Consider the following 19,821-nt stretch of genomic DNA (forward strand, 5'->3'; position numbering starts at 1 on the left):
GCAATCTACTCATTTCCACACCAAGGCTGAGCCCCAGAGCTCAGAAAAAGTGAAGCAATTTCCAGCAAATTCTGCAGCTTATGCTTTTCCCCATTTTGGATCTGAGGAAGTACCTGCAGACATACCTGATTTCACAAGACAGCTGGGGAAGCTGGGCTCTACCTGCAATGTCTGGGTCTAGATGAGTCTGGATGTTTCCTGAGCTCTGTGTGTGTGTCCTCTGAGGATGGTACTGTGGGGTTAGACTGAGGCTCTGAAGTGAATTTACTCCTTGTCCCTGCAACCAAGCACATTAGGTTTATGGGTGCAAGATGCTGCAGTCGGCCCTGTGATATCGTGCTGAGTGTCCTGGGCCCCGTGGAGATAATAGCAGAGCAGAAACTGCCCAACCTAAGGTTTCCCCCTGAGTGCTGCCATTACTGCTGATGGTCAGCCTCACCCCCCGAGAACATCTGGGGCTGCCCACCGATTAGAAAACCACGCAAAACGGTCCTGGTCTTCCGAGCTCTCCCACTACATCCTGAGGGGAGGCAAACCCACGGGACCCCTCTCCTCCCCGTCAGCAGCCTGACCCTCCCCAAGGCGGGGCTGGGAGAGGGAGCAGTGCTCGGACGGCAGCTCTGCTTTCAGTGGGGCTTCCACAGAGCGGCTGCACCGGGCTCCGTGCCTGCTTGCCTGTCGCCGGCGTCTCAAGGTCACCGCCGTCCCACTCGGACGGGCGCCGCATCCCGCCGCGCCCCCATCCCCATCCCATCTCCATCCCGTCCCCCACGCCTCCGCCGCGGCCCTCCCACCGCGGCTTTGCCCGCCCTCCGCCGTGCCGGGCGCGGGAGCGGCGCTGCGCTGCGGCGGGGCCGGGGGCCGAGGGCCGGCGGGCGGCGATTGCTGCCGCCGGTGCCGCGGCTCGGGGGGCCATGCCGCCGCGCCGCCCGCCCGCCGCGCCGCCCCGCCGCCCGCCCGGCGACCGGCGAGGCAGCGCCCGGCGGCGGGCGGGATAATGCGGCTGCCCAGCCCGCAGGCACCGCCAGCGGGGCGCCCCCGCCGCCGCCGCCATGTCCCCCCCGGCCTCGGCGGCCGCCGCCAGCGAAGGAGGCAGCAGCACGCCCGTGCCTCCGGAGGAGGAGGCGGAGGGGGCCCGAGAGGAGGTGAGGAGAGCGGCCGCCCACCCCTCCCGCTCGGGGCTGCCCGCAACCACTTTCCCTCCCTCCCTGCCCGCTTTGCATGGCGCGCTCGCTGGTTGCCCCGCCGCGGCCCGGGCCGGGCTCTGCCCGCACAGGTACGGACCGGGAGCCCCTCTCCCCTCCTCCGGCAGCGGTGCGGGCCGGCGGAAGGGTGGGGGGCGAAGAAACCCGCCGTCAGGCCCCGCCACCGGCAGGCTGCCCATCACCCCGGCTCCGCTCGCTATACCTCGCCTGTCACCTCGGGCTCGCCGCGGAGCCGCCGCGGCTGGACGGGGCGCAGAGGGCAGGGCAGTACGGAGTGGGGCCGGGGCCCGTGGGTGGCTGGACTGCAGGAGGATGGGAGAGAACCGCAAAAGAGAACCCCGCCACGCTGCTCGGGCTGACTGCAGTGGGAAGAGGTCGTTACACCTGGAAGAAGTTGAATGTGGAGTCCCCGCTTCTTGCACTCTGGTTTGTGAGGGTGCCAGGAGGTGGCACAGCCGCCTGGGTCCCTGTGAAGGAAGATGCAGTGGGCAGTAGGATAGAGGACTTGGGGACGTGGTGAAGCCTGGGGTTGTGCTGGTGGCGGCTCCCAGTGGAGTGTTGACTAGGAATATCGAAAGGTGCAGACTAGGGCAGGCGAGGCATCAGCACAGCCTTGCTCCAGGTATGCTGCAGTCCCTGTTGCAGCTGATGACTTTTCTGGAGTCCAGGCAGCAGATGCCAAAAAGAGTCAGGAGCAGGATGCTTTGTGCATAGAGAGCAGCATGGGGAAGCAGGTGCACAAACCCCTTTGTCTGCTCCCACCAATTCTGCTTGCAGCACAGGCATCCCAAGAGGAGAGAATACTGTAGTGACTAGCAAGACCCACCTTACACTGTGGGATCGACAGCCCATACAGGATAGCTAGGCAGTGTAAGAAGAGCAGCATTCTTCTGGTGTGGTGGGTTTGCCTTGGTGGTGAGACGAGCTCAAAAGGCAGCTTAGTGGGGGATGCTCAGAAGCTGGTGCATCACTTGTCCTCTGCTGCTGAGAAGCTGCAGTTAGCAAGTGCTGCATAATCCTGGTATTCTCTGCTTCCTTGGTTTAGGAAGAACGTGAATGGCCATGCATGGCTATTCTATATATACAGACAGATATAAATAATTGTGGGAGAGGAGCACTGAAGTTCAAGGACTGGGAAGCTGTACAAATGCTGTATAGTCTGCAGATGTTCTTCTCTTCCTGCTTCTATTCAGCAACCCATGGTGCTCTGAACCCAGGCTCTCCAAACAGATCCTGACCAGGGTGGCTAAACTGTGAGGGACCTTTGTGGCATGAGGACATGCTTGTGCCACAGTGGGATGTGATCTCTTGCCCCTGGTGCCCTGGCAGTGCTGGCACTATGTTCAAGAGAGCACAGTGGCTTTTGAGCTGTGCCAGAGTGAGAGCCAGTTTGGATGAAAGAAATGTAGCAGGGGCAGTGCCTGGGTATTTCCCTTGCCTGCAGTGTCCCCTGACTCGTAGGGATTATGAGAAGATTGTCTGGGCTTTGATTGCTCCACAGTGGTTGCCAACTAGGGTGTCAGTATAATCTTACCCTGTGGGAGCAGGCAGAAGGGCTGCACTGTTTAGGCTAAGGGCATGCTTCATGTGGCCAGAAACTATCAGAGACTTGCATGAAGCAGCTGGATGAAGAGAGGGAAGCTGAAGCCTTCTCCTGACAGTGCCATGCTTGCTGGTGTCTCATCCAATGCAATGAGAGACCTTAACGGGGAGCTTGGATTCATGGACTGACCCAGGACAATCCTCTAGTCTTCAGAAATATTAGTAGAGGAGGATGTTCCTGCTCCCCAGTGGTGCCTGTATAAGCCTGTACTGGCACTGTGATGGCCTCATTTCCATCAGGACCAACTGCTGGTGCCAGCATTTGCTGAGCATCGCTGGAGCTGTGGCTGAATTCTACCTGTAAGAGCTTGTTGGCCAGGGCTGGCTGGGAGCCAGAGGAGATATCTGGGGACTGGAAAATGATTGGAAACATGCTTTGTCCTGTTGGAAGTTGCCTCATCTTGACATATCTCAGGTCACTGTATTTAGGAGCCAGGCAAAGGAAGGCTTCAGGTGCTGCTCAGCTTGTCCCAGCAAGGCAAGTAGCAAAAGCTACTGGCCAGAGCTGGCTGAACCATTTTTTGCTGTTGGCGTGACATGTGTACACCTGCATGTAATGTTGGTGAACTGAATCTCACTCAGCAATGCATTTCCACCTTGGAGGGTAGAAAATGCCAAGGCATAGGCTCTTCAGCCTGAGAAAAAGCAAAACAATGTCCTTGGCTTGCTGATCAGGTGGGATCCATTGGAAGGAGATGGTCCTCCTCCAAGTTGCTATGTAAAATGGAGACGTTGGTACCATTGCAGGAGCTGGCTGCTGGCAGGTTTCCCTGGCTCCTAAATGCTCAGCATTCCCCTTTCCTCTGCAGATGGCAATGATGCCAGCCTGGGGCTGAGCCAGCTCTTTCTTCTAGGCAGGCAGTTCCTGAGTATGGGCTGTAGGCATGTGGTGTTATGGTGTGAGTCTTTACTGGGACCATCCAGAAGCTGCCAGTGTCTGTCCAGGGCCTTGGAACATGGTGGCAGTTCCTAGAAATGACTGGATCCTCCCCACCTGCGTTGTTCTGGGGATTTGAGGTCAGAGGGAACAGGGCTTATTCATTTGTTGCATGATGCAAGCAAATAGGCAGGGCAGAGCCATGGAAACTGAAGCTGAGGTGTCCCACTGGAGACCCTTGCAAGCTGCTGTCACAGCCTGGCTCTCAGGAGTTACCTGGGCCCTCAGGTAGCAGCTCTGGGTCTTTTTGCATCATTTTTTCAGCTCCATGGAAGGTTGTCTCTAGGACACCTAACCTTGTGAACCTCAAGGCATCTTGTAAAGTGAGGCATTCTAGGGATGAATCAGAGATTTCAGGTGAGTCTCTGCAGGGAGAGGTGGGTGAGAGACATGGGAGGTGAGGACATGGGAACAGTTGTTAAATGGGGGATGGTACGTGGTGCCAGAGTGTTTCAGAGGGGAGCTTGAAGAGCTTGAAGGTTTTCTGGATTTGTTTAGTGTTCAAAGTTGAAGGGTCAAGGTTGTAGCAGTGATTAAGGTGTTTTGGTCCATGTGCTTGGCCGCCAGGGTGGTTTGTCCCCTCAAGGCATTTTTGAGAAGAGGATCCTCTAGATCTCAAAGGGTTTCAGTGCAAGCAGTGATGGGGTCCTCTCCTCTACTGCCTCTGCCCTGTGTGTTGCAGTCATCTCTACTTGCTCCATGGCTGCTCATAAGTCCTCCTCTTCATCCCTTCCTGTGCTTCCCAGAGCAGCAGATGCAGGTGTGGGACTCCATCTCCTTTCATCTCAGGGGCAGAATCAGAGGCAAATGCTATGTATGAGGGAGGGGAAGCTGAAGCAGCAGCTCATCCCTTGCCTTTTCCAACCTGTGTTATACAATTAGTGCCCAGATACCTGGTAAGGTTTGTCCCAAGTGATGGTGAACTGAAGCACAGAGGAGGGATTTGACCGGCATCCCACAAAGGGGTTGACCAAGCCATGACTGGATCAGTTCTGCCCCCTAGCACTGCAGGGGTGTTGAGGTGCACCTGCAGTGGTGGATTTGCTTGCCATTCATTCACCAGTGCTCAAGCCTGAGCAATGGAGGAGGCTCCTGGTGATGGAGGGAAACCCAGTTTGCAGTGAAGTAGGGCAAGCCTTTCACCTCATTTCATCAGACTGCAGTGGGCAGATGACGACGTTTAAATCAGAGCCTGCCCTCCTCCCAGTGACACTGTGCTGGGACAGAAAGGATTTCCCTTTCCCCAGTCTTTTCATGTGTGTGTTTGTTGTGCTGGACTTCTCCAAGGCTGTTTAAGAGCTCGAAGAAGCAACCTTATTCAGCTGCTTCTGCAGGCAGAAGCTGAGGAGCTGGTTGTTTGCTCCTGTGAGCCCTTTGCAGCCCAGGAGAGGAGCAGGGATGCTGCAGTTCCTACTGGGATTAGACTGCAGCTGGCTCCTCCTCCATCTCTGCTGTGGTTGTATCCCCTGTCGTTGGCACTTGATCAGCTTTCAGAAACCCCACCAGCGTGGCGGATGTGTGTGTGTTTTACCTCAAACGCCTAGGACAGAACTGGATTGTAAACAGTTTACGGCAGGGGTTAGCGTGACCCTGGGAAAGTGCTGCAGTATCTAAATGCTGCGTAGTCCTAGGAGGAGACTAATGCATGGACTAGAGCCCTGCTAACACAGTTCCTGGAACCAAGCCTGGACTGCATCGTGCTTGCTGCTGCCCTGCCCCAGGTGGGCAACCGCAGTGGGGTTTGCCTGCATCTCCACAGGGCAACAGCCAGCATCACCCTTCCCCTCAGCAGGATGATGCAGGTGGTGTGGAATGTGAGAGGCCAGGGAGGTGCAGTTTGCTTTTCCAAGATGGATCTGGCTGAAAATGTGTCTCCCTGGTGCCCCTTTCCCAACTCACAGAAGAACAAGCTGAATTCTTTGCTTTATTCCTCGGGCTCCTTTTTGCAGGTATCCCCCCCCATAAACAAGGGGCCATTTCTGTGCAAGCCCCCTCGCCCCACAGACACCCCAGGGTCAGCAGGTGCCTTGCATCAGCCTGATCTCCCTGAGGCCTTCATTCAGACCCTCCCCTTAAAGCCTCACAGCCAGGGCTGCCGCTGCCAGGGAAGGTTTGCGCTGCAGAAGGCAGCTGTGGGAGAGGATGCCTGCATCTGCCTTGGTAGTGTCCCAGCAGTAAGGTGTGGGAGAGCTGTACCGAAGCTGAGCAAAGTCAGCTGAGCAGGCCTTTGTGACTGCAGTGTGGATCTGAGCAGGCTGTGTCTACTGTGTGGGCCACTTTCCTCTCCTCGCTTCCTTTTCTCTTACCCAGGCTTCCCTTCTTGCCCCAAGACCATCGGACTGTTGCAGTAGTGGGTTCCCCTGTGAAGACTGGGGTGCATGTGTCCATGCAGGAGGTGCTGAGCAGAACTTCCCCCCCATCTCTCCCTGCTGTCTGCAGACCAATGCTACCCCACCTGCCTTCCCTGGGCTCTGTGACTGGCTGTCACTCTCAGCTGGTGACCTCAAAGTGAGGGCCTCAGCTCTACTGATGCTCAAGACCCCTGATGGGATATGGCATGGTCCCCTTGCAACCGGCAGTCCTTCTGGATGAGCTGCCTGCTCCACGCATCACAGGCTGGCTGCTGGGGCAGGTGGGAAGCTCCCTGCCCCTGGGAGAGAAACCTCTATTGGAGATTTGGGCTTGATCCAACTCTGATGATCAAAGTGGCAGAAGTCCCACAGCATGGGGTGGGCCAGGCTCTGGCAAAGTCTAAGGAGGAAAGATAGCACATTGGGCACTATGAGACTGAACCAGGGTTGAGTGGGTCTTCAGGGAGCACAGGGGTGAGAGGCCCAAACACATTCCTAGACCTACCAGTGGCCTTGTGACCTCTGGTTCTTGCTTTAGTTTTCCTTTTAATGCCATAGTGAAGTGACCCCTGTGCTTTCTAGCAGTGTGAACCCATTGAACTCTTTGGCATCCTTGGATGAAAGACCTCTCCAGCTCAGCACACTTGGGAATGGAGGAGGTGTGGGGCCAGGTTTCAACTTCATTGCCTTGAGTGATGTCATTAAAGCTGTTGTTAGACTGTACCATGGCCGAGGTGAGCTCAGGAGCCATGCTCTGTGTGGCTAGGGAGGGAGAGCAAAGCTGAAAGCCTCTTCCTGAATTTTGTGGCATCGCACCAGGCTGGGGTTCTCGCCCTCCTGTTTCAGGTTGTACCTTTGGAGATTGCTGGGTTGGGTGCCGTTTGGGCTGGAAGAAGTCTTTAGTATAAGAAAGCAAATAGCTGCTTGGCATGTTCTCCCTTTGGGTGTGATGATACCAGCTCTCACTGACCAAGCTGAGTTCAGTGTTGCAGACAGTGACAGAGCTTTCCTTAGTGTTCTGGGTTTTTTTCCCCTCAGTCTTTGTGAAACCCTGCACAGTAGCTATGATGAAGGCACCAGCACAATCCCTTTAAAAGTCCCGTTGCTGAAGTCCTGCCTGTTCCTCACTATGAAAGACCAGTGAGGAGTTTTTCCAGTAGCAGTGGTGCAGGCAGGAACGTTTGCTTGCAGCTGTGACTGGTTTCTCACCCACTCTGCTGTGGCAGATCAGTAGGTTCCTCTTCACTGCCTGCCTGAACACCTCTTAGGAAATTACTCCATATTTGCTTTCTCTTCCACTGGAGGTGGCTGTGTTTCAGTTGTGGAAAAGTACTTTTGTGTTAGTGTGGTTTGTAAAGCACTTGAGAAGCACTTCAGAAACCCTTGGGCTGCCATATACTATGGTGGTATTATGGTTTGACCATCGTTACCAAACAGAGGCCCTTCCAGCTGCAGGAGGTTAATTTCTCCACGTCACAGGCACCTCAGGCTTCTTGTCCTACCCTGGAGGAACATGAATATTGCATTGTGACTGGGAAAGGGGGAAAGACTTCTGTGCAAGCAGTGAGAAGTGCAGTGGGATGATCCATGGTGAGGTGGTCAGGTGGGACAACCCGTCAGCACTGGCTGCACTGGTGGGATGGGTGCAGAAACTGAGATATGTGGGGAAGATGCCCCAGCCTCCATCTTGCTTCAGTACCCCTGCCTGGAACATGGCAGTGGTGAGGGTTATTCTCCACTGATGAAGTGGGGTGCTTGGGGTGCAGGCTGGAACAGTTACCCTCTGCTGCTTTGCACATCCAGCTGGGCTCTCTCCGTCTCTCACAGAGGGGCAGAGCACTGTGAATGAAATTGTGTGACATACGCCCACATTGCAGGACTGTCATTGTGGGGGAGATATGTCTCTAGCTTGCCCACTGAGGCTAGGAGCCCTATGGCATCTGCTGTTCATGGAGCTACAGGTGCCACTGTGGCACCCTGCTGCCTGCTCACCTTCCTCTTGTTGCTGCAGCCTACTGACTCCTCTCTTGTTTTCTCTTCCTTTCTCCCTGGTACCCCGGAGCAGCAGCGGCCAGTGAAACAGTCTCTCAGCAAGTCCCTGTGCCGAGAGTCACACTGGAAATGCCTATTGTTGTCCCTCCTCATGTATGGCTGCATGGGAGCCATGACCTGGTGCCATGTCACCAAGGTGACTCGGCTGACCTTTGATAGTGCTTACAAGGGCAAGTCCATGATGTACCACGACAGCCCTTGTTCCAACGGCTACGTCTACATCCCCTTAGCCTTCCTGGTGATGCTGTATGTGGTGTACTTGGTGGAGTGCTGGCACTGCTACACCCGCAACGAGCTGCAGTACAAAGTGGATGTGGAGAGTGTGCATGAGCGTGTGCAGCGGATGCAACAGGCAACTCCCTGCATCTGGTGGAAGGCCATCAGCTACCACTATGTCCGCAGGACCCGGCAGGTTACCCGCTACCGCAACGGCGATGCCTACACCACCACGCAAGTGTATCACGAGCGGGTCAACACCCACGTGGCAGAGGCTGAGTTTGATTATTCCAACTGTGGAGTTAAAGACATCTCCAAGGACCTCATTGACTTGGAGAGCTACCCGGCCACACGGCTCCGCTTCACTAAGTGTTTTAGCTTTGCCAACGTGGAGTCGGAGAACTCCTACCTGACGCAGCGGGCCCGCTTCTTCACAGAGAACGAGGGCCTGGATGACTACATGGAGGCTAGGGAGGGGATGCATCTCAAAAACGTGGACTTCAAGGAATACATGGTGGCCTTTTCTGACCCAGACAACCTGCCTTGGTATGTATCCCACTATGTCTTCTGGGTGGCAGCTCTGCTGACGCTGTCCTGGCCACTGCGGGTGCTAAATGAATACCGCACCTCCTACGTCCATTACCACGTGGAGAAACTCTTTGGGTTTGACTATGTGGCGGTGACGCCCGCCGAGGAGCGCACCTTCTGCCGCAGGATGCCCCGCGTCAACACAGTGGACAGCACGGAGCTGGAGTGGCACATCCGATCTAACCAGCAGCTGGTGCCCAGCTACTCGGAGGCAGTCCTGATGGACTTGGTGGGCCTGTCTGGCTGTACCAGCTACTCCGCTTGCCGGTACGGGGGCTATCGGCAGAACTGTGAGCGGTGCCACAGGACTATAAGCAGCTCTTCCATCTTCTCCCGCAGTGCCCTGAGCATCTGCAATGGCAGCCCCAGGATCCCATTCAGCAGCAGCCGCTTCTCCCTGGGCCGCTTGTATGGCTCTCGACGCAGCTGCCTCTGGCAGAGCCGAAGCGGGAGCCTGAATGATCAGAGCTGCCCTACCGAGCAGACCCGCCTGTCCAGCCAGGTGACTGTGGAGGAGGAAGACCCTCCTCCTTACCAGGATGCCCTCTACTTCCCCATCCTCATTGTGCACCGCAATGAAGGCTGCCTCAACCATGACCACCGTCACCTCCACCGCAACGGGTCCTGTGTGGAGACCTCGCTGTGAAAGCAGAGGGCAGTGAGATCTCATTATCTGTTGCTGGGCCCGAGCCAGTGCAAGATCTGGGGAGAGGAGCACAGGGGAGGGAGATGGCCCGAGAGGACATCAGGATGAAGCGGACATGACATTTTGCTCCATCAGCCAGTGAGAGCTCCCCACACTGTGGCTCTGACCTCCCAGAAGGGTGAGTTCTGATGCTCGCCCTGACATGGCACAGAACTCTAGACCAACCACCACGTGCAAAAAAAACCCCAAACCAACCCCAAAACCGTAATTCATGGCATCAAGATTCAGAAGGGGGAATAAAAAGACAGGCCTGATGCAGGGATGGGGGTACTTTGGCTCCCATCCCTGGCTCCAGGCTGACTTGTGCTCTAGGGAACCAGCAGCCACCAGAAAGCACCCTGCTGCACCTCTGCCCACCTTACTGTGCACGCCGGTGGAGGGGAACAGGCCCCTTTGGAGTGGCTTGTAACTGCCTGTGCCTAAAGGTCTGGGGCATCTAGGCACATGGGCTGAGCAGCAGGTTAGAGCAAAGGCTGAAAGCCACAAATCCAGATGTTTCCCTTCCCTCCAACCGTTCCCTACCCTCCCCACTTTTAGAACATGCTCCGACTGTTACTCTGTCCTCACTGCTGGGAATGGCACCACCTCCAGAGGATCCCAGGCTCAGCTCCTTAGGAAGCTTCGGCACACCAGCTCTGAGAAGTCAGCATCCCCTAGGTAAAGGGTTTTCTGTTTGGGGTTACGGCAGGCAGGCAGCACTGGGGAAAGAGTGATTGTGCAAACCCAGGTGGAGCAGAGATCTGCACTGCTACTGATCCACTTGCTGGAGGAGGGCTCAGGTGGAAAGAGAAAATGGGAGACCCCTGAGGAGCTGGGGAAGGGAGAGAGGATGGCACTGGGACAGGCATACTGGTTAGAGGTGGCATGTTAAGTGGCTGGGGTCCCTTTTTGCTTTGAAGTGAAGGAAGGCTCCAAAAGGTTCAGTTGCATTTCACCTATTGATAATAGAAGAGCAGATTGGTGCGTGTCTACAAGAGTGATTTTTGCATGAGATCAGGCTAGGCTCTGGCTGCAGACTCTGAGCTGCAGTCTTTTGGCAGCCTGGTTTTGGCAGAGAGCTCTGAGGGTCTTGGAGGGAGAAATGCAAAAGTATACTGGAACACTGGGAACCTGGACTGAGGAAGTGAGGAGCAAAAGGATTCCTTTTCTTGTGGAGCCCCACTGTGGGCAGGACCCACAGGTGGGAGACAGGAAGGTATCTGCTGTGAGGGATGCACTGCAGAGCAGAGGTTGGGGATATGTTAGAAGGGAACCTGCTTAAATTGAGTGGTTTGTTCTGCAGAGGTTTTAGTAGAGAGGTTCAGTCTGTGAGAAGCAAAGTATTTTCTGTGTAGCACATTAGTCCCTGGGTCTTGCTCTTGTCAGGGCAGGTGGGTCTGCTCTGAGCTTCGTGCTGCCTCTTCTGTCGTACTGGAAAGGCTCTCAGTGATGTTGGCCAAGGAGCCTTCGTGTCACTGAAGCTTTGTCAGTGGCTGCAGCATGCAGGCACGCAGCTTTGTCAATGCATCCCTGGATCTCTCCTGTTCCTGTTCTCAGAAGAGCTGTCCTTTTTCCAGTCAGCATGGCAAATCAGGCAGAGACTTCTCTGAACAGTGCTGCTCCTCAGCCTTACCGTGCTTCCCTCATCAGCTGGGGCAAACAACTTTTGAGAGCAGCAGGTCTTGGGTGACAAGAGCAAGTCCATTAGCACCTGGGCACTTGAGCTTGATATCTGCCTCCAAATTCATCGCAGAAGGGCAAGACAGAAGAGCTAACAGTGAGGCATTCTATTTAGTCCAGACCATCTTTCTCCTGCCAGCTAGTAATGAAGGGTCTGTTTCTTCAGTCATTCTACTGTTCTGCTTCACCTTCCAGGTCTTGGGGAGGCTGACAATGTACCTTTACACCACATCAGTCCGCTTGAAAATCACCTCTTACTGGCAAGCCTGGAGTGGTCAGCACCTATGGGCATTGTAAGGCTCTTCTTGGTTTTGTCCCAGAGCTGTTCTGCTTTTTGTGTCTTGTGTGTCCTGGTCAGCGTGTCTTGCCCTTTGAGTCAGACTATCTTCCTGGATCTCAAATGCTAGACTCCAAACAGCAGCAGTGTGAACAGGAAATCCCTTAAAATCTCACGCCATTATGATTCTATCTTGTCATCTGCCCTTACTCTCACTACAAGACTTAGATACTGCTTTAAATAAGAGGGTCCCCTTTGAGAACAGAGAAGTGTAAAGTCTCCAGTGTGGACACATCTTATTCTCTGTATTGTTCTTGGTGTCACCAGCACAGATTCAGACTGGGCTACAGCCCCCTTGAGTACCCTGGGATTTCCTTGCTTGGTGATGACATTTGGCTTGCTGTGTGCTTATGCATCTCTCTCCAAGTGCCTAATGGAAGCCAAGGCCAGTGCTGAGGGTCCTCATGACACTGGAGAGATCAGAATCACAGAAAACATCTGGTTGGAAGAGTCCTCAAAGATCATCCAGTCCAACCTTTCACCCAGTACTGAAGGGTCAATACTAAACCGTGTCCCTAAGCACCAGGTCCACATGATGCTTAAACACCTCCAGGGATGGTGACTCCACCACTGCCCTGGGCAGATCATTCCAGTGTTTGATAACCCCCTGTGAAGAAATCTCTCCCAGCATCCAACCTGAGCCTCCCCTGGCACGACTTGTAGCCATTTCCTCTAGTCCTGTCACTTGTCACCAAGAAGAAGAGGCTGGCCCCCTCCTCGCTCCAATGTCCCTTCAGGTAGTTGTCTCCCCTCAGCCTCCTCCAGACTGAACAACCCCAGACACTCCTCGTAGGCCATGTGCTTCAGGCCCTACCTGAGCATTGTTGCCCTTCTTTGGACATGCTCCAGCACCTCAATGTCCTTCCTATAGTGAGGGGCCCAGAACTGAACACAATACTCAAGGTGTGGCCTCACCAGAGCTGAGTACAGGGGGGATGATCACTGACCTGTTCCTGCTGCCACAGTGTTTCTAATGCAAGCCAGGATGCCATTGGCTTTCTTGGCCACCTGGGCACACTGCTGATTCAAGTTCAGTCAACTATTAACCAATACCCCCAGGTCCCTCTCAGAGTTGCAGCTTTCCAACCACACATCCCCAGGTCTGTAACTTACCATGGGGGTGTTGTGACCCAGATGGAGGACGTGGCACTTGGCCTTGTTAAACATTGTATGATTAGCCTTGGCCCATTGGTCTAACCTGTCCAGATCCCACTCAAAAGCCTCCCTACCCTCTAGCAGATTGGCATAGCCAGCCAACTTGGTGTCATCTGCAGATTTACTGAGGGTGCACTCAATCTCCTCCTCCAAATCAGTGATAAAGATATTAAAGAAGACAGGCCCCAGTCCTGAGCCCTGGGGGACAGTAACTGGGTGCCAGCAGACTTAACTTCATCCACCACCACTCTTTGAGCCTGGCCACCCAGCCAGATTTTAATCCAGTGCTGAGTGCACTTATCCAAGCCTTGTGCCATGAGTTTCTGAAGGGGAATGCTGTGGGAGAGACAGTGTGCTTGTATGACCCAGTGAATCAGGAGGTGCTAAACCAGTGGAACTGCAATGGGTCATTAGTGAGGAGTGTGGTCTGCTTGTCCTTCCCAACGTGTTCTCTTTGAAATCTCCTGCATATTGTTTAAATTAGTCTGTGATGGCTTGTCTTTCTCCAAGGTGCCTTGGACAGATGGATTTATCTAGGATTTGGCAGGCCTTTTATCTCCCTGGGGCAAAGATGTCCTCAGAATAGGGACAGATTAGTGGGGTTCCTGTTCCCTTGTCCTTTTGGACCTGCAGCAGAAATCTGTTTTCAGGCACCTTGTCCTTGGCTCTTTCTGGGTGTTTTCATGAATTTGCCTTGTCCTGTTCCTCTGGCCTCATTTTCACCCACGAAATCTTATTCTGGAGGTGGTCTATCTAGGTGAACACATGTATCTGTGAGGAATGGCTTCTGCTTTGGCCAGCAGGATCCATGCAGAGCTTTTCTGTTCCTGAACATATTCCCTGTGAATGTAGAGCCAGCTGCAGTCGAGTCCCATGTGCAGCCCCTGTGCCATGGTCTGTGGCTGTCCCAGATCCACAGCGCCCTGAGAAACGTCATGTCTGTAGTCAGTGCTCCTTGCTGCATGAGGACTTCTTGGGCATCTCTTCATATTCTGGGCCCTGCTACCCACTCTACACCTGTGGTGCTGACCCCTTCCAGATTCAGCCTACCTCATTCTTGCCAGACTAGACTAGACTAGACTAGAATAAACCAGGTAGGAAGAGACCTTCAAGATCATTGCGTCCAACCCATCATCCAACACCACCTAATCAACTAAACCATGCAACCAAGCACCCTATCAAGTCTCCTCCTAAACACCTCCAGTGATGGTGACTCCACCACCTCCCTGGGCAGCACATTCCAATGGGCAATCACTTTTTCTATGAAGAACTTCCTAGCATCCAGCCTAAACCTCCCCTGGTGCAGCTTGAGACTGTGTCCTCTTGTTCTGGTGCTGGTTGCCTGGGAGAAGAGACCAGCCCCCACCTGGCTACAACCTCCCTTCAGGTAGTTGTGCAGAACAATAAGGTCTCCCCTGAGCCTCCTCTTCTTCAGGCTAATCAGCCCCAGCTCCCTCAGCCTCTCTTCACAGGGCTTGTATTCCAAACTTCATGCCCTGTGTTAGGCTCAGGAAAGGGGGATGGCTCCCTTGGTCATGGGATGGGAGCAGGATTGGGTGGGAGAGACAGGAGATGTCTAGTGGCTTGGTACAGAAGTGATGGAACTGAAGAGGACAGACTGCAGTGGCAGGGCAGGGTGTCTAGCCAGGCAGGGAAGTTCATGGCAGACAGCTGAGTTCTTCCTTCCCACTCTGTGTGGGACACAGCGGCAGGAAGGGGGTGTGTGTATAGGTTTAGTGCCCTCTCCATGTGGCACAGGTAGTCAGCACAGGTATCCAGAGACTGTGTGTCCCTGTTCTGGCACACAGCCTCTCCGTGGTGGGGTGGTCCCATCTCGGTGCACAGACACCCACCCGTCACAGTTTCAGGCTGAGCAGCAGTCAGGCGTCTGCTCTTCTTGCAGACTTGTGTCTGCTCTCTGCCGTGTCTGTGTTGGTGATGATGATTTCTTTGGCAGCTCATTCAATGCCCCAGTCTGCTCTTCTTGTGATAGCCTGCTCCCTGATATCTAACCTGAATTCTTCCTGCTGTATCGTAATCCCATTACTTCTCCTCCATTGACTGGCGAGTCTAATTGGCTCTGCTCCTTTTCCCCATGGCCTTCCTGACACAAGCAGGCATTATCTGGTCTCTGCAGCCTTCCCTTCACCAATCACAGGGTCTTCTGTCCCCCAGGGTCTCACTGGGCAAACCCTGGGTTGTGTGGTGGGGAAGAAGTTTTCCTTGTGTAGCAAGCCTTTCCTTCCTCTCTGAGCCCAGCCTAAGCAAGAGAAGAGGGCCAAAGGAGCAAGGAATGCCTTGGCTGGCTGTGTCCTCATTTCTGGTGCCGAATATCTCTTCAAAGTGAGCAAAGTACACAGCGCTGCTGGCCCCTTACACAAGGAAATCAGGACAGCCTGTATCCCCCTCTGGGAAGGTGAAGGCTGGGTGCTTGTCAGTATGAGGGGGCAATAACTAAAGGATCTCTGCAGTCAGACAGCTCTGTTTTTTTCCATACGTCATTCGCCCGTTGCAGCTTCTCATGGGCCGAGAGTCAGGCTCCACATTGCACTTGTCAGCAGGCTTTCCTCACATACTGAGGTGAGTGAGGTGGGAATGCTGCCAGCTCCTCTTCCTGGCCCTTCACAGCACTAACACCTGCCTAGAAAAGAGCTAGTTCGTACTTCTGCAAGGTTGGACAATAAGTTTGGGCTATTTGGTATTTCCTGTTGCTGCTACTATACTTGCCCAGCACCTAAAAGCTCTCCAGCTCTCCTGAACTGGAAAGAAGGAGCATGTGAGAAGCTTTGGATTAGCTGATCTTCAAGCCACATCACACATTTATTCAACATTGAGCTCATGCTCATTGAGCTCCCAGATAGTGCCTAGCACTTTGCTTGTGCAGAACCAGTTGATGACACCAGCCAGCCAGGTGGTACCTCTTGAGCCCAATGGAGGTCATCCAGACTACACCAAGGAGGGATATTTCAGAGAGGGCTTTCAGGCTGAACAACTGTAGGGGCATTGCTTAGGAGAAGGAATCTCTGCTGATGGCCAAGGCCAAACCTTCCAGAGCCACACACCAAGTAAACACTCAGGATTAGTGCTGGGGAAGCTGTTGTTTTCAAGCACACCCTTTCTGCCTCTCATAAAATGCATGTTAGAGACCTGTCCTATCCCTGCCATCTTTGTTGTCTCTGCACTCAAGACATCTGTGTAGTAACTCGGATGGATGCCCACGGGGAGGGGACAGCAGGAAGAGGTTTATTAAATGAAAGTTTAAGTTAGGTAGCATCCATTGTTGGTAGAACAGTGCCTGCTGATTAGCTTGTGGAGAAAATAATATCTTTTAAGCTCTTCTTTCAGTCTTTCCAGCCAGGGCTTCAGTACTGCTGTCTAGTATCACTGGGGTGCTTCCTTACTTTTAGCAGGGTACAACCTTGCTGCAATGTGCTCCTGCTCTGCTGCAGTAGCTGTAGGACATGGGTCTGAACTTCTGCACCACCACCAAGAAGTATTACCAAAGAGCTATAAGTCTCAGTTTGTGGTGTGTGCTTCTAATCATGTTTCATTCATATTCAGTGGTTAGAGTAAGGTCTGTATGAACATAATCTGGATCCAGATCATCTCAGCAATGGGACATTGTTTAAGTGTTAGCTCTGTTTGGCAATGCTGCCTGCTGTGATGCACGTGGGCCTAGAGTCTCCACTGAGCTAGGTATGCATGGGGACCAAAGGCTGGTTCTTAAGAGCTGGGAGTCCAGTGGGCACTTGGGGCTGAGCCTGCCTAGGTCTCTTTTCCCTGTGGATGTTCTGGGAAAAGGGGCTTAGTTGTATTTCAGGTAGAAGTTAATGGCCTACACTTATTCCTAGTGTAACTTCATTGAAGCCAGTGGTGCTATACCACGTGAGCTTGGCCTAGCAGCTCCTCAGAGTGGTTTGTCCTTGAGGCCAGACAAATTGATCTGTCACAGTGTTGCTTTGATGCATAGAGTTCATGTTGGGACTTAGCCAACAGGAATGAATGTTGAATATCTACTGTCTGTGTAAGCAGTGGGTTGAATTGTTCTACTCTACTGCCTTCAGCACAGCTGCTCCACTAAGAAGCGTTGTGGCCATGGATGTGATCTCAACTCCCTCAAAAGCAAGCTGACAAGAAAACTGACCTCTGCCACACTGGGAGAGGAGCCTTCTCCCACAGGACTGTAGCCTTTCTACACATGAGGGAAAAGAGGTCCCAAGGACAGAACTGGACCTGCAAGATCTGTGGCCTCATGGCCTCTCCTTCCTCCTTCCCTCCTCACCTCGTCTCTCTGTCTTGGGGCAGTGACAGTTTCTTTGTGGCATTCAGCAAGCTCCTTTTCCTGCAGCTCATCAATGGGCTCTGCTAACAGGTACATCATCCACCTATGCAACACTTCCAGAAGCTGCCAAGTTTTCAGGAGCCCATTACAGTCTACAGCATGGCCATCCAGCACTGAGAATAAGCACAGAGCGGCTGCTGGAAAGCTAAGTGGGTTTTATTCCCCCTCCTGAGGAAGACTGTTTTTTGTTGGGGCTTCATGTTCATTTGTTTGGTTTATGTAAACTTCACTTGGGGAAATGAAGCTTGTGAGAAATTGGTGCCCATCTTGAACCCTCCCCAGTCCTTTGAACTTTGGGAATGGATAGATCACCTACTGTGATTATAATTTAGCAGACCTTGTAGAGCAAAGTAACTTCGCACACAGCCACATGAGGTTCTTTCAGTTTCCATCAGCACAAGCTGCTTATGCAATCTTAGCTACTCACATTAGTGAAAGAAAAAGCCTAGCTAGAATGTGGTGAGATGACTTAGTATTTTGTATCAGTCCCATGGTCCTGATATCCATTAGCAGCGCCATCGGCTGCCGTCCCATGAATTCAGACTTTGGATGGCAGCCCATGAACTGGTCAGCATGGAAATGTCTGGGAAAAGCCAAGCCTGAGCCTATACAAATCTCCAGGAGCAGGTGCAGGAGAGGATCAGCTGAAAGTAGACATCACCTCCCACTCAGCCCAGCCAGGGCCTGGTGGGCTGTTTGCACAGCACCTGTTCTCTTGGGGGGAGCCTGTCCACAGGGGCTGAGCAGTGGGAAAGGCAAGTAACAGTGTGTCTGATGAAGCAGCGTGCACAGCACCACTCCAGCTGGCTGGGGGAAAAGCAGTGCCAGCCCCAAAATAACACAATTTCACTTTGGAAATGCCAATGGCTTTTTTTGAACTGAAAGGAAACTGAAAGGCCTTAACAGTTGTGAGAAGTGTTTCAGGTTGCTGTTCCTTGCTTTAAAAGTTTAACTATTTATGATGAGCTGGATTTCAACACCCCAGCCAGCTGTGTCAGAATGTGCAGCTGCTGGTGGAAAAGAAATGCTCCAGGAAGATTGGGATAGAAGCCCTGTGGCCTTTACAGTGGGGTTGGCTGATCAGCAGTGGAGGCTGGAGTTTAAAGTCTTCCTCTGCCCCTGGAGATGTGATCTGGCTGTCCACCCAGGCGTGTGTGCAGGGCAAGGGTGGGATTCTGTGTGCTTGTGTGCGTGGTGGGGACCCACAGTCCTACAGGGGGTTGGTGTATCTGTGGCTTTGGTTCGTTGTCACTCACCTGTGCTCGTGGAAAGGGTTTTGCAGGGTGACAGAATGTTGTTTGTTCCTTGTGCAAGGAAACTCCTGACCTGGTTTTTATGAGATGGTGTGAAGCGTCACACTGCAGCAAGTAGCAGGGAGCAAGGATAAAAGTGTGGAATAAGCTGTGTTTGAGAGCAAGCCTGATACAGGAGAGCTGCTGGATCTGCTCCCTGGCCAACACAGTCCAGCTCTTTTTACCCTCTCCAAACCCGACGTGCAAGCTGTCACTCCTCTGAGCTAGCCAAAGCCTCACCTCCTCCGAGGTCACACATTTGCATCATCTCAGTCCTCTCTCTACTAGGTGCCACGGACCAGCCACAGGATGCCAGTGGGCATGTGTTGGCAGACAAACCTCACCATAACCTGCTGGTTTGCCTGAGCACAGCCTTCCAACGAGTTTTGCTTCCCTGACATGCTTCATGCTTTCCTGGTGGAGACAGCACAGCCTGCAGAGCATTGCAGCACATCCTGGCCTCAATTTGGCATCACTTTATGCTTTCCCAGAGAATTTCACAGCACTTCTTGGAACCTTTGTAGACAGGGTAAGTTCAACAGAACAAAGTCAGAAAACAGAAGGCCTTGACATGGTGTCCCTGATCTCCAGAGCCCTAGTGCTGTACCTGGGGAGGAGAATCAGGTGGGCTACTGGGGCAGTGCAGGGCCTGGGGATGGCATCACAGTCCTCTCAAGAAGTCTCCAAACATGGGCTCTGTGCTTCACTGCTGGGACTAAGGGCAACTTTTCTGTGGGCTGAACAAGGTGCAGCTAATGGAGGAGCTATCTGAGGAGGGCAGAATAGCTTGTGAATGCTTAGCAAGATGTGTGGAGAGGAGGGGCTGTAGGAGAAGGACACTGAAAGGCTTTGCAGATGAGGTGGTTTTTACAGGAGACACAAGGCAAGACAGCAGGAGGCTGCTGTGCTGGAGCAGCGGTGCTGTGAGACAGGGAGGGTGGAGGGGAAGGAGAGGAAACAGGGCATTTGATGAAGCAGCCTGGGAACAAAGTGGTTTTTCAAAGCACATTGCATGTTCTGGCCAAGGAGACAGGCAGAAAGTATTTCCAAGCTGAGGTGCCCAGGCCAAGCCTCACTGCATCATCAGAGCAGCAATGTTGCCTCCAAGCCCAGCAGTGACAGCTTGAGCACGTGTCACCAAACCACAATGGCTAATGCAGCCACAAGGTGTAAATGTCACTAATGAATAAATTGCCTTGTGCCTTGGAGAGGCTAATCCATCACAGCTGGGGACAGGGATCTGACAGGCTTGGCTATTTCAGGCATAGCCTGTAGGGAGGAGGAACACTTCATTTCTGAGCATTCCCCCACCCCACCCCCACCTCCCCACCCCTAGGGAAGCTGGTGCAGGGCTTGGCTCTGTGCTGCTCTCCAGCTTC

General features: G+C 53.4%; 1 protein-coding gene across 3 annotated transcripts; it reads left to right on the forward strand.

The window, feature by feature from the left end:
- The first annotated feature begins 944 nt into the window (after positions 1–944).
- Positions 945–19,751, forward strand: TMEM151B (transmembrane protein 151B). Of its 3 annotated transcripts, none has more exons than XR_008462298.1 (3): positions 945–1,145; positions 8,161–10,314; positions 16,873–19,751. XR_008462298.1 is itself a non-coding variant. In XM_054162407.1 (2 exons), the coding sequence occupies exons 1-2, from the start codon at positions 1,053–1,055 to the stop codon at positions 9,595–9,597; spliced, it is 1,530 nt and encodes a 509-aa protein (XP_054018382.1). In that variant the 5' UTR covers positions 945–1,052; the 3' UTR covers positions 9,598–11,637. The 3 variants fall into 3 exon arrangements, 1 of the variants encoding a protein (XP_054018382.1); XR_008462299.1 differs by having other exon boundaries at positions 8,161–9,775; XM_054162407.1 differs by lacking the exon at positions 16,873–19,751 and having other exon boundaries at positions 8,161–11,637.
- Positions 19,752–19,821: the final 70 nt, after the last annotated feature.

This window comes from Dryobates pubescens, chromosome 6, assembly GCF_014839835.1.
Source record: "Dryobates pubescens isolate bDryPub1 chromosome 6, bDryPub1.pri, whole genome shotgun sequence".
In the NCBI taxonomy this organism is placed as follows: Eukaryota; Metazoa; Chordata; class Aves; order Piciformes; family Picidae; genus Dryobates; species Dryobates pubescens.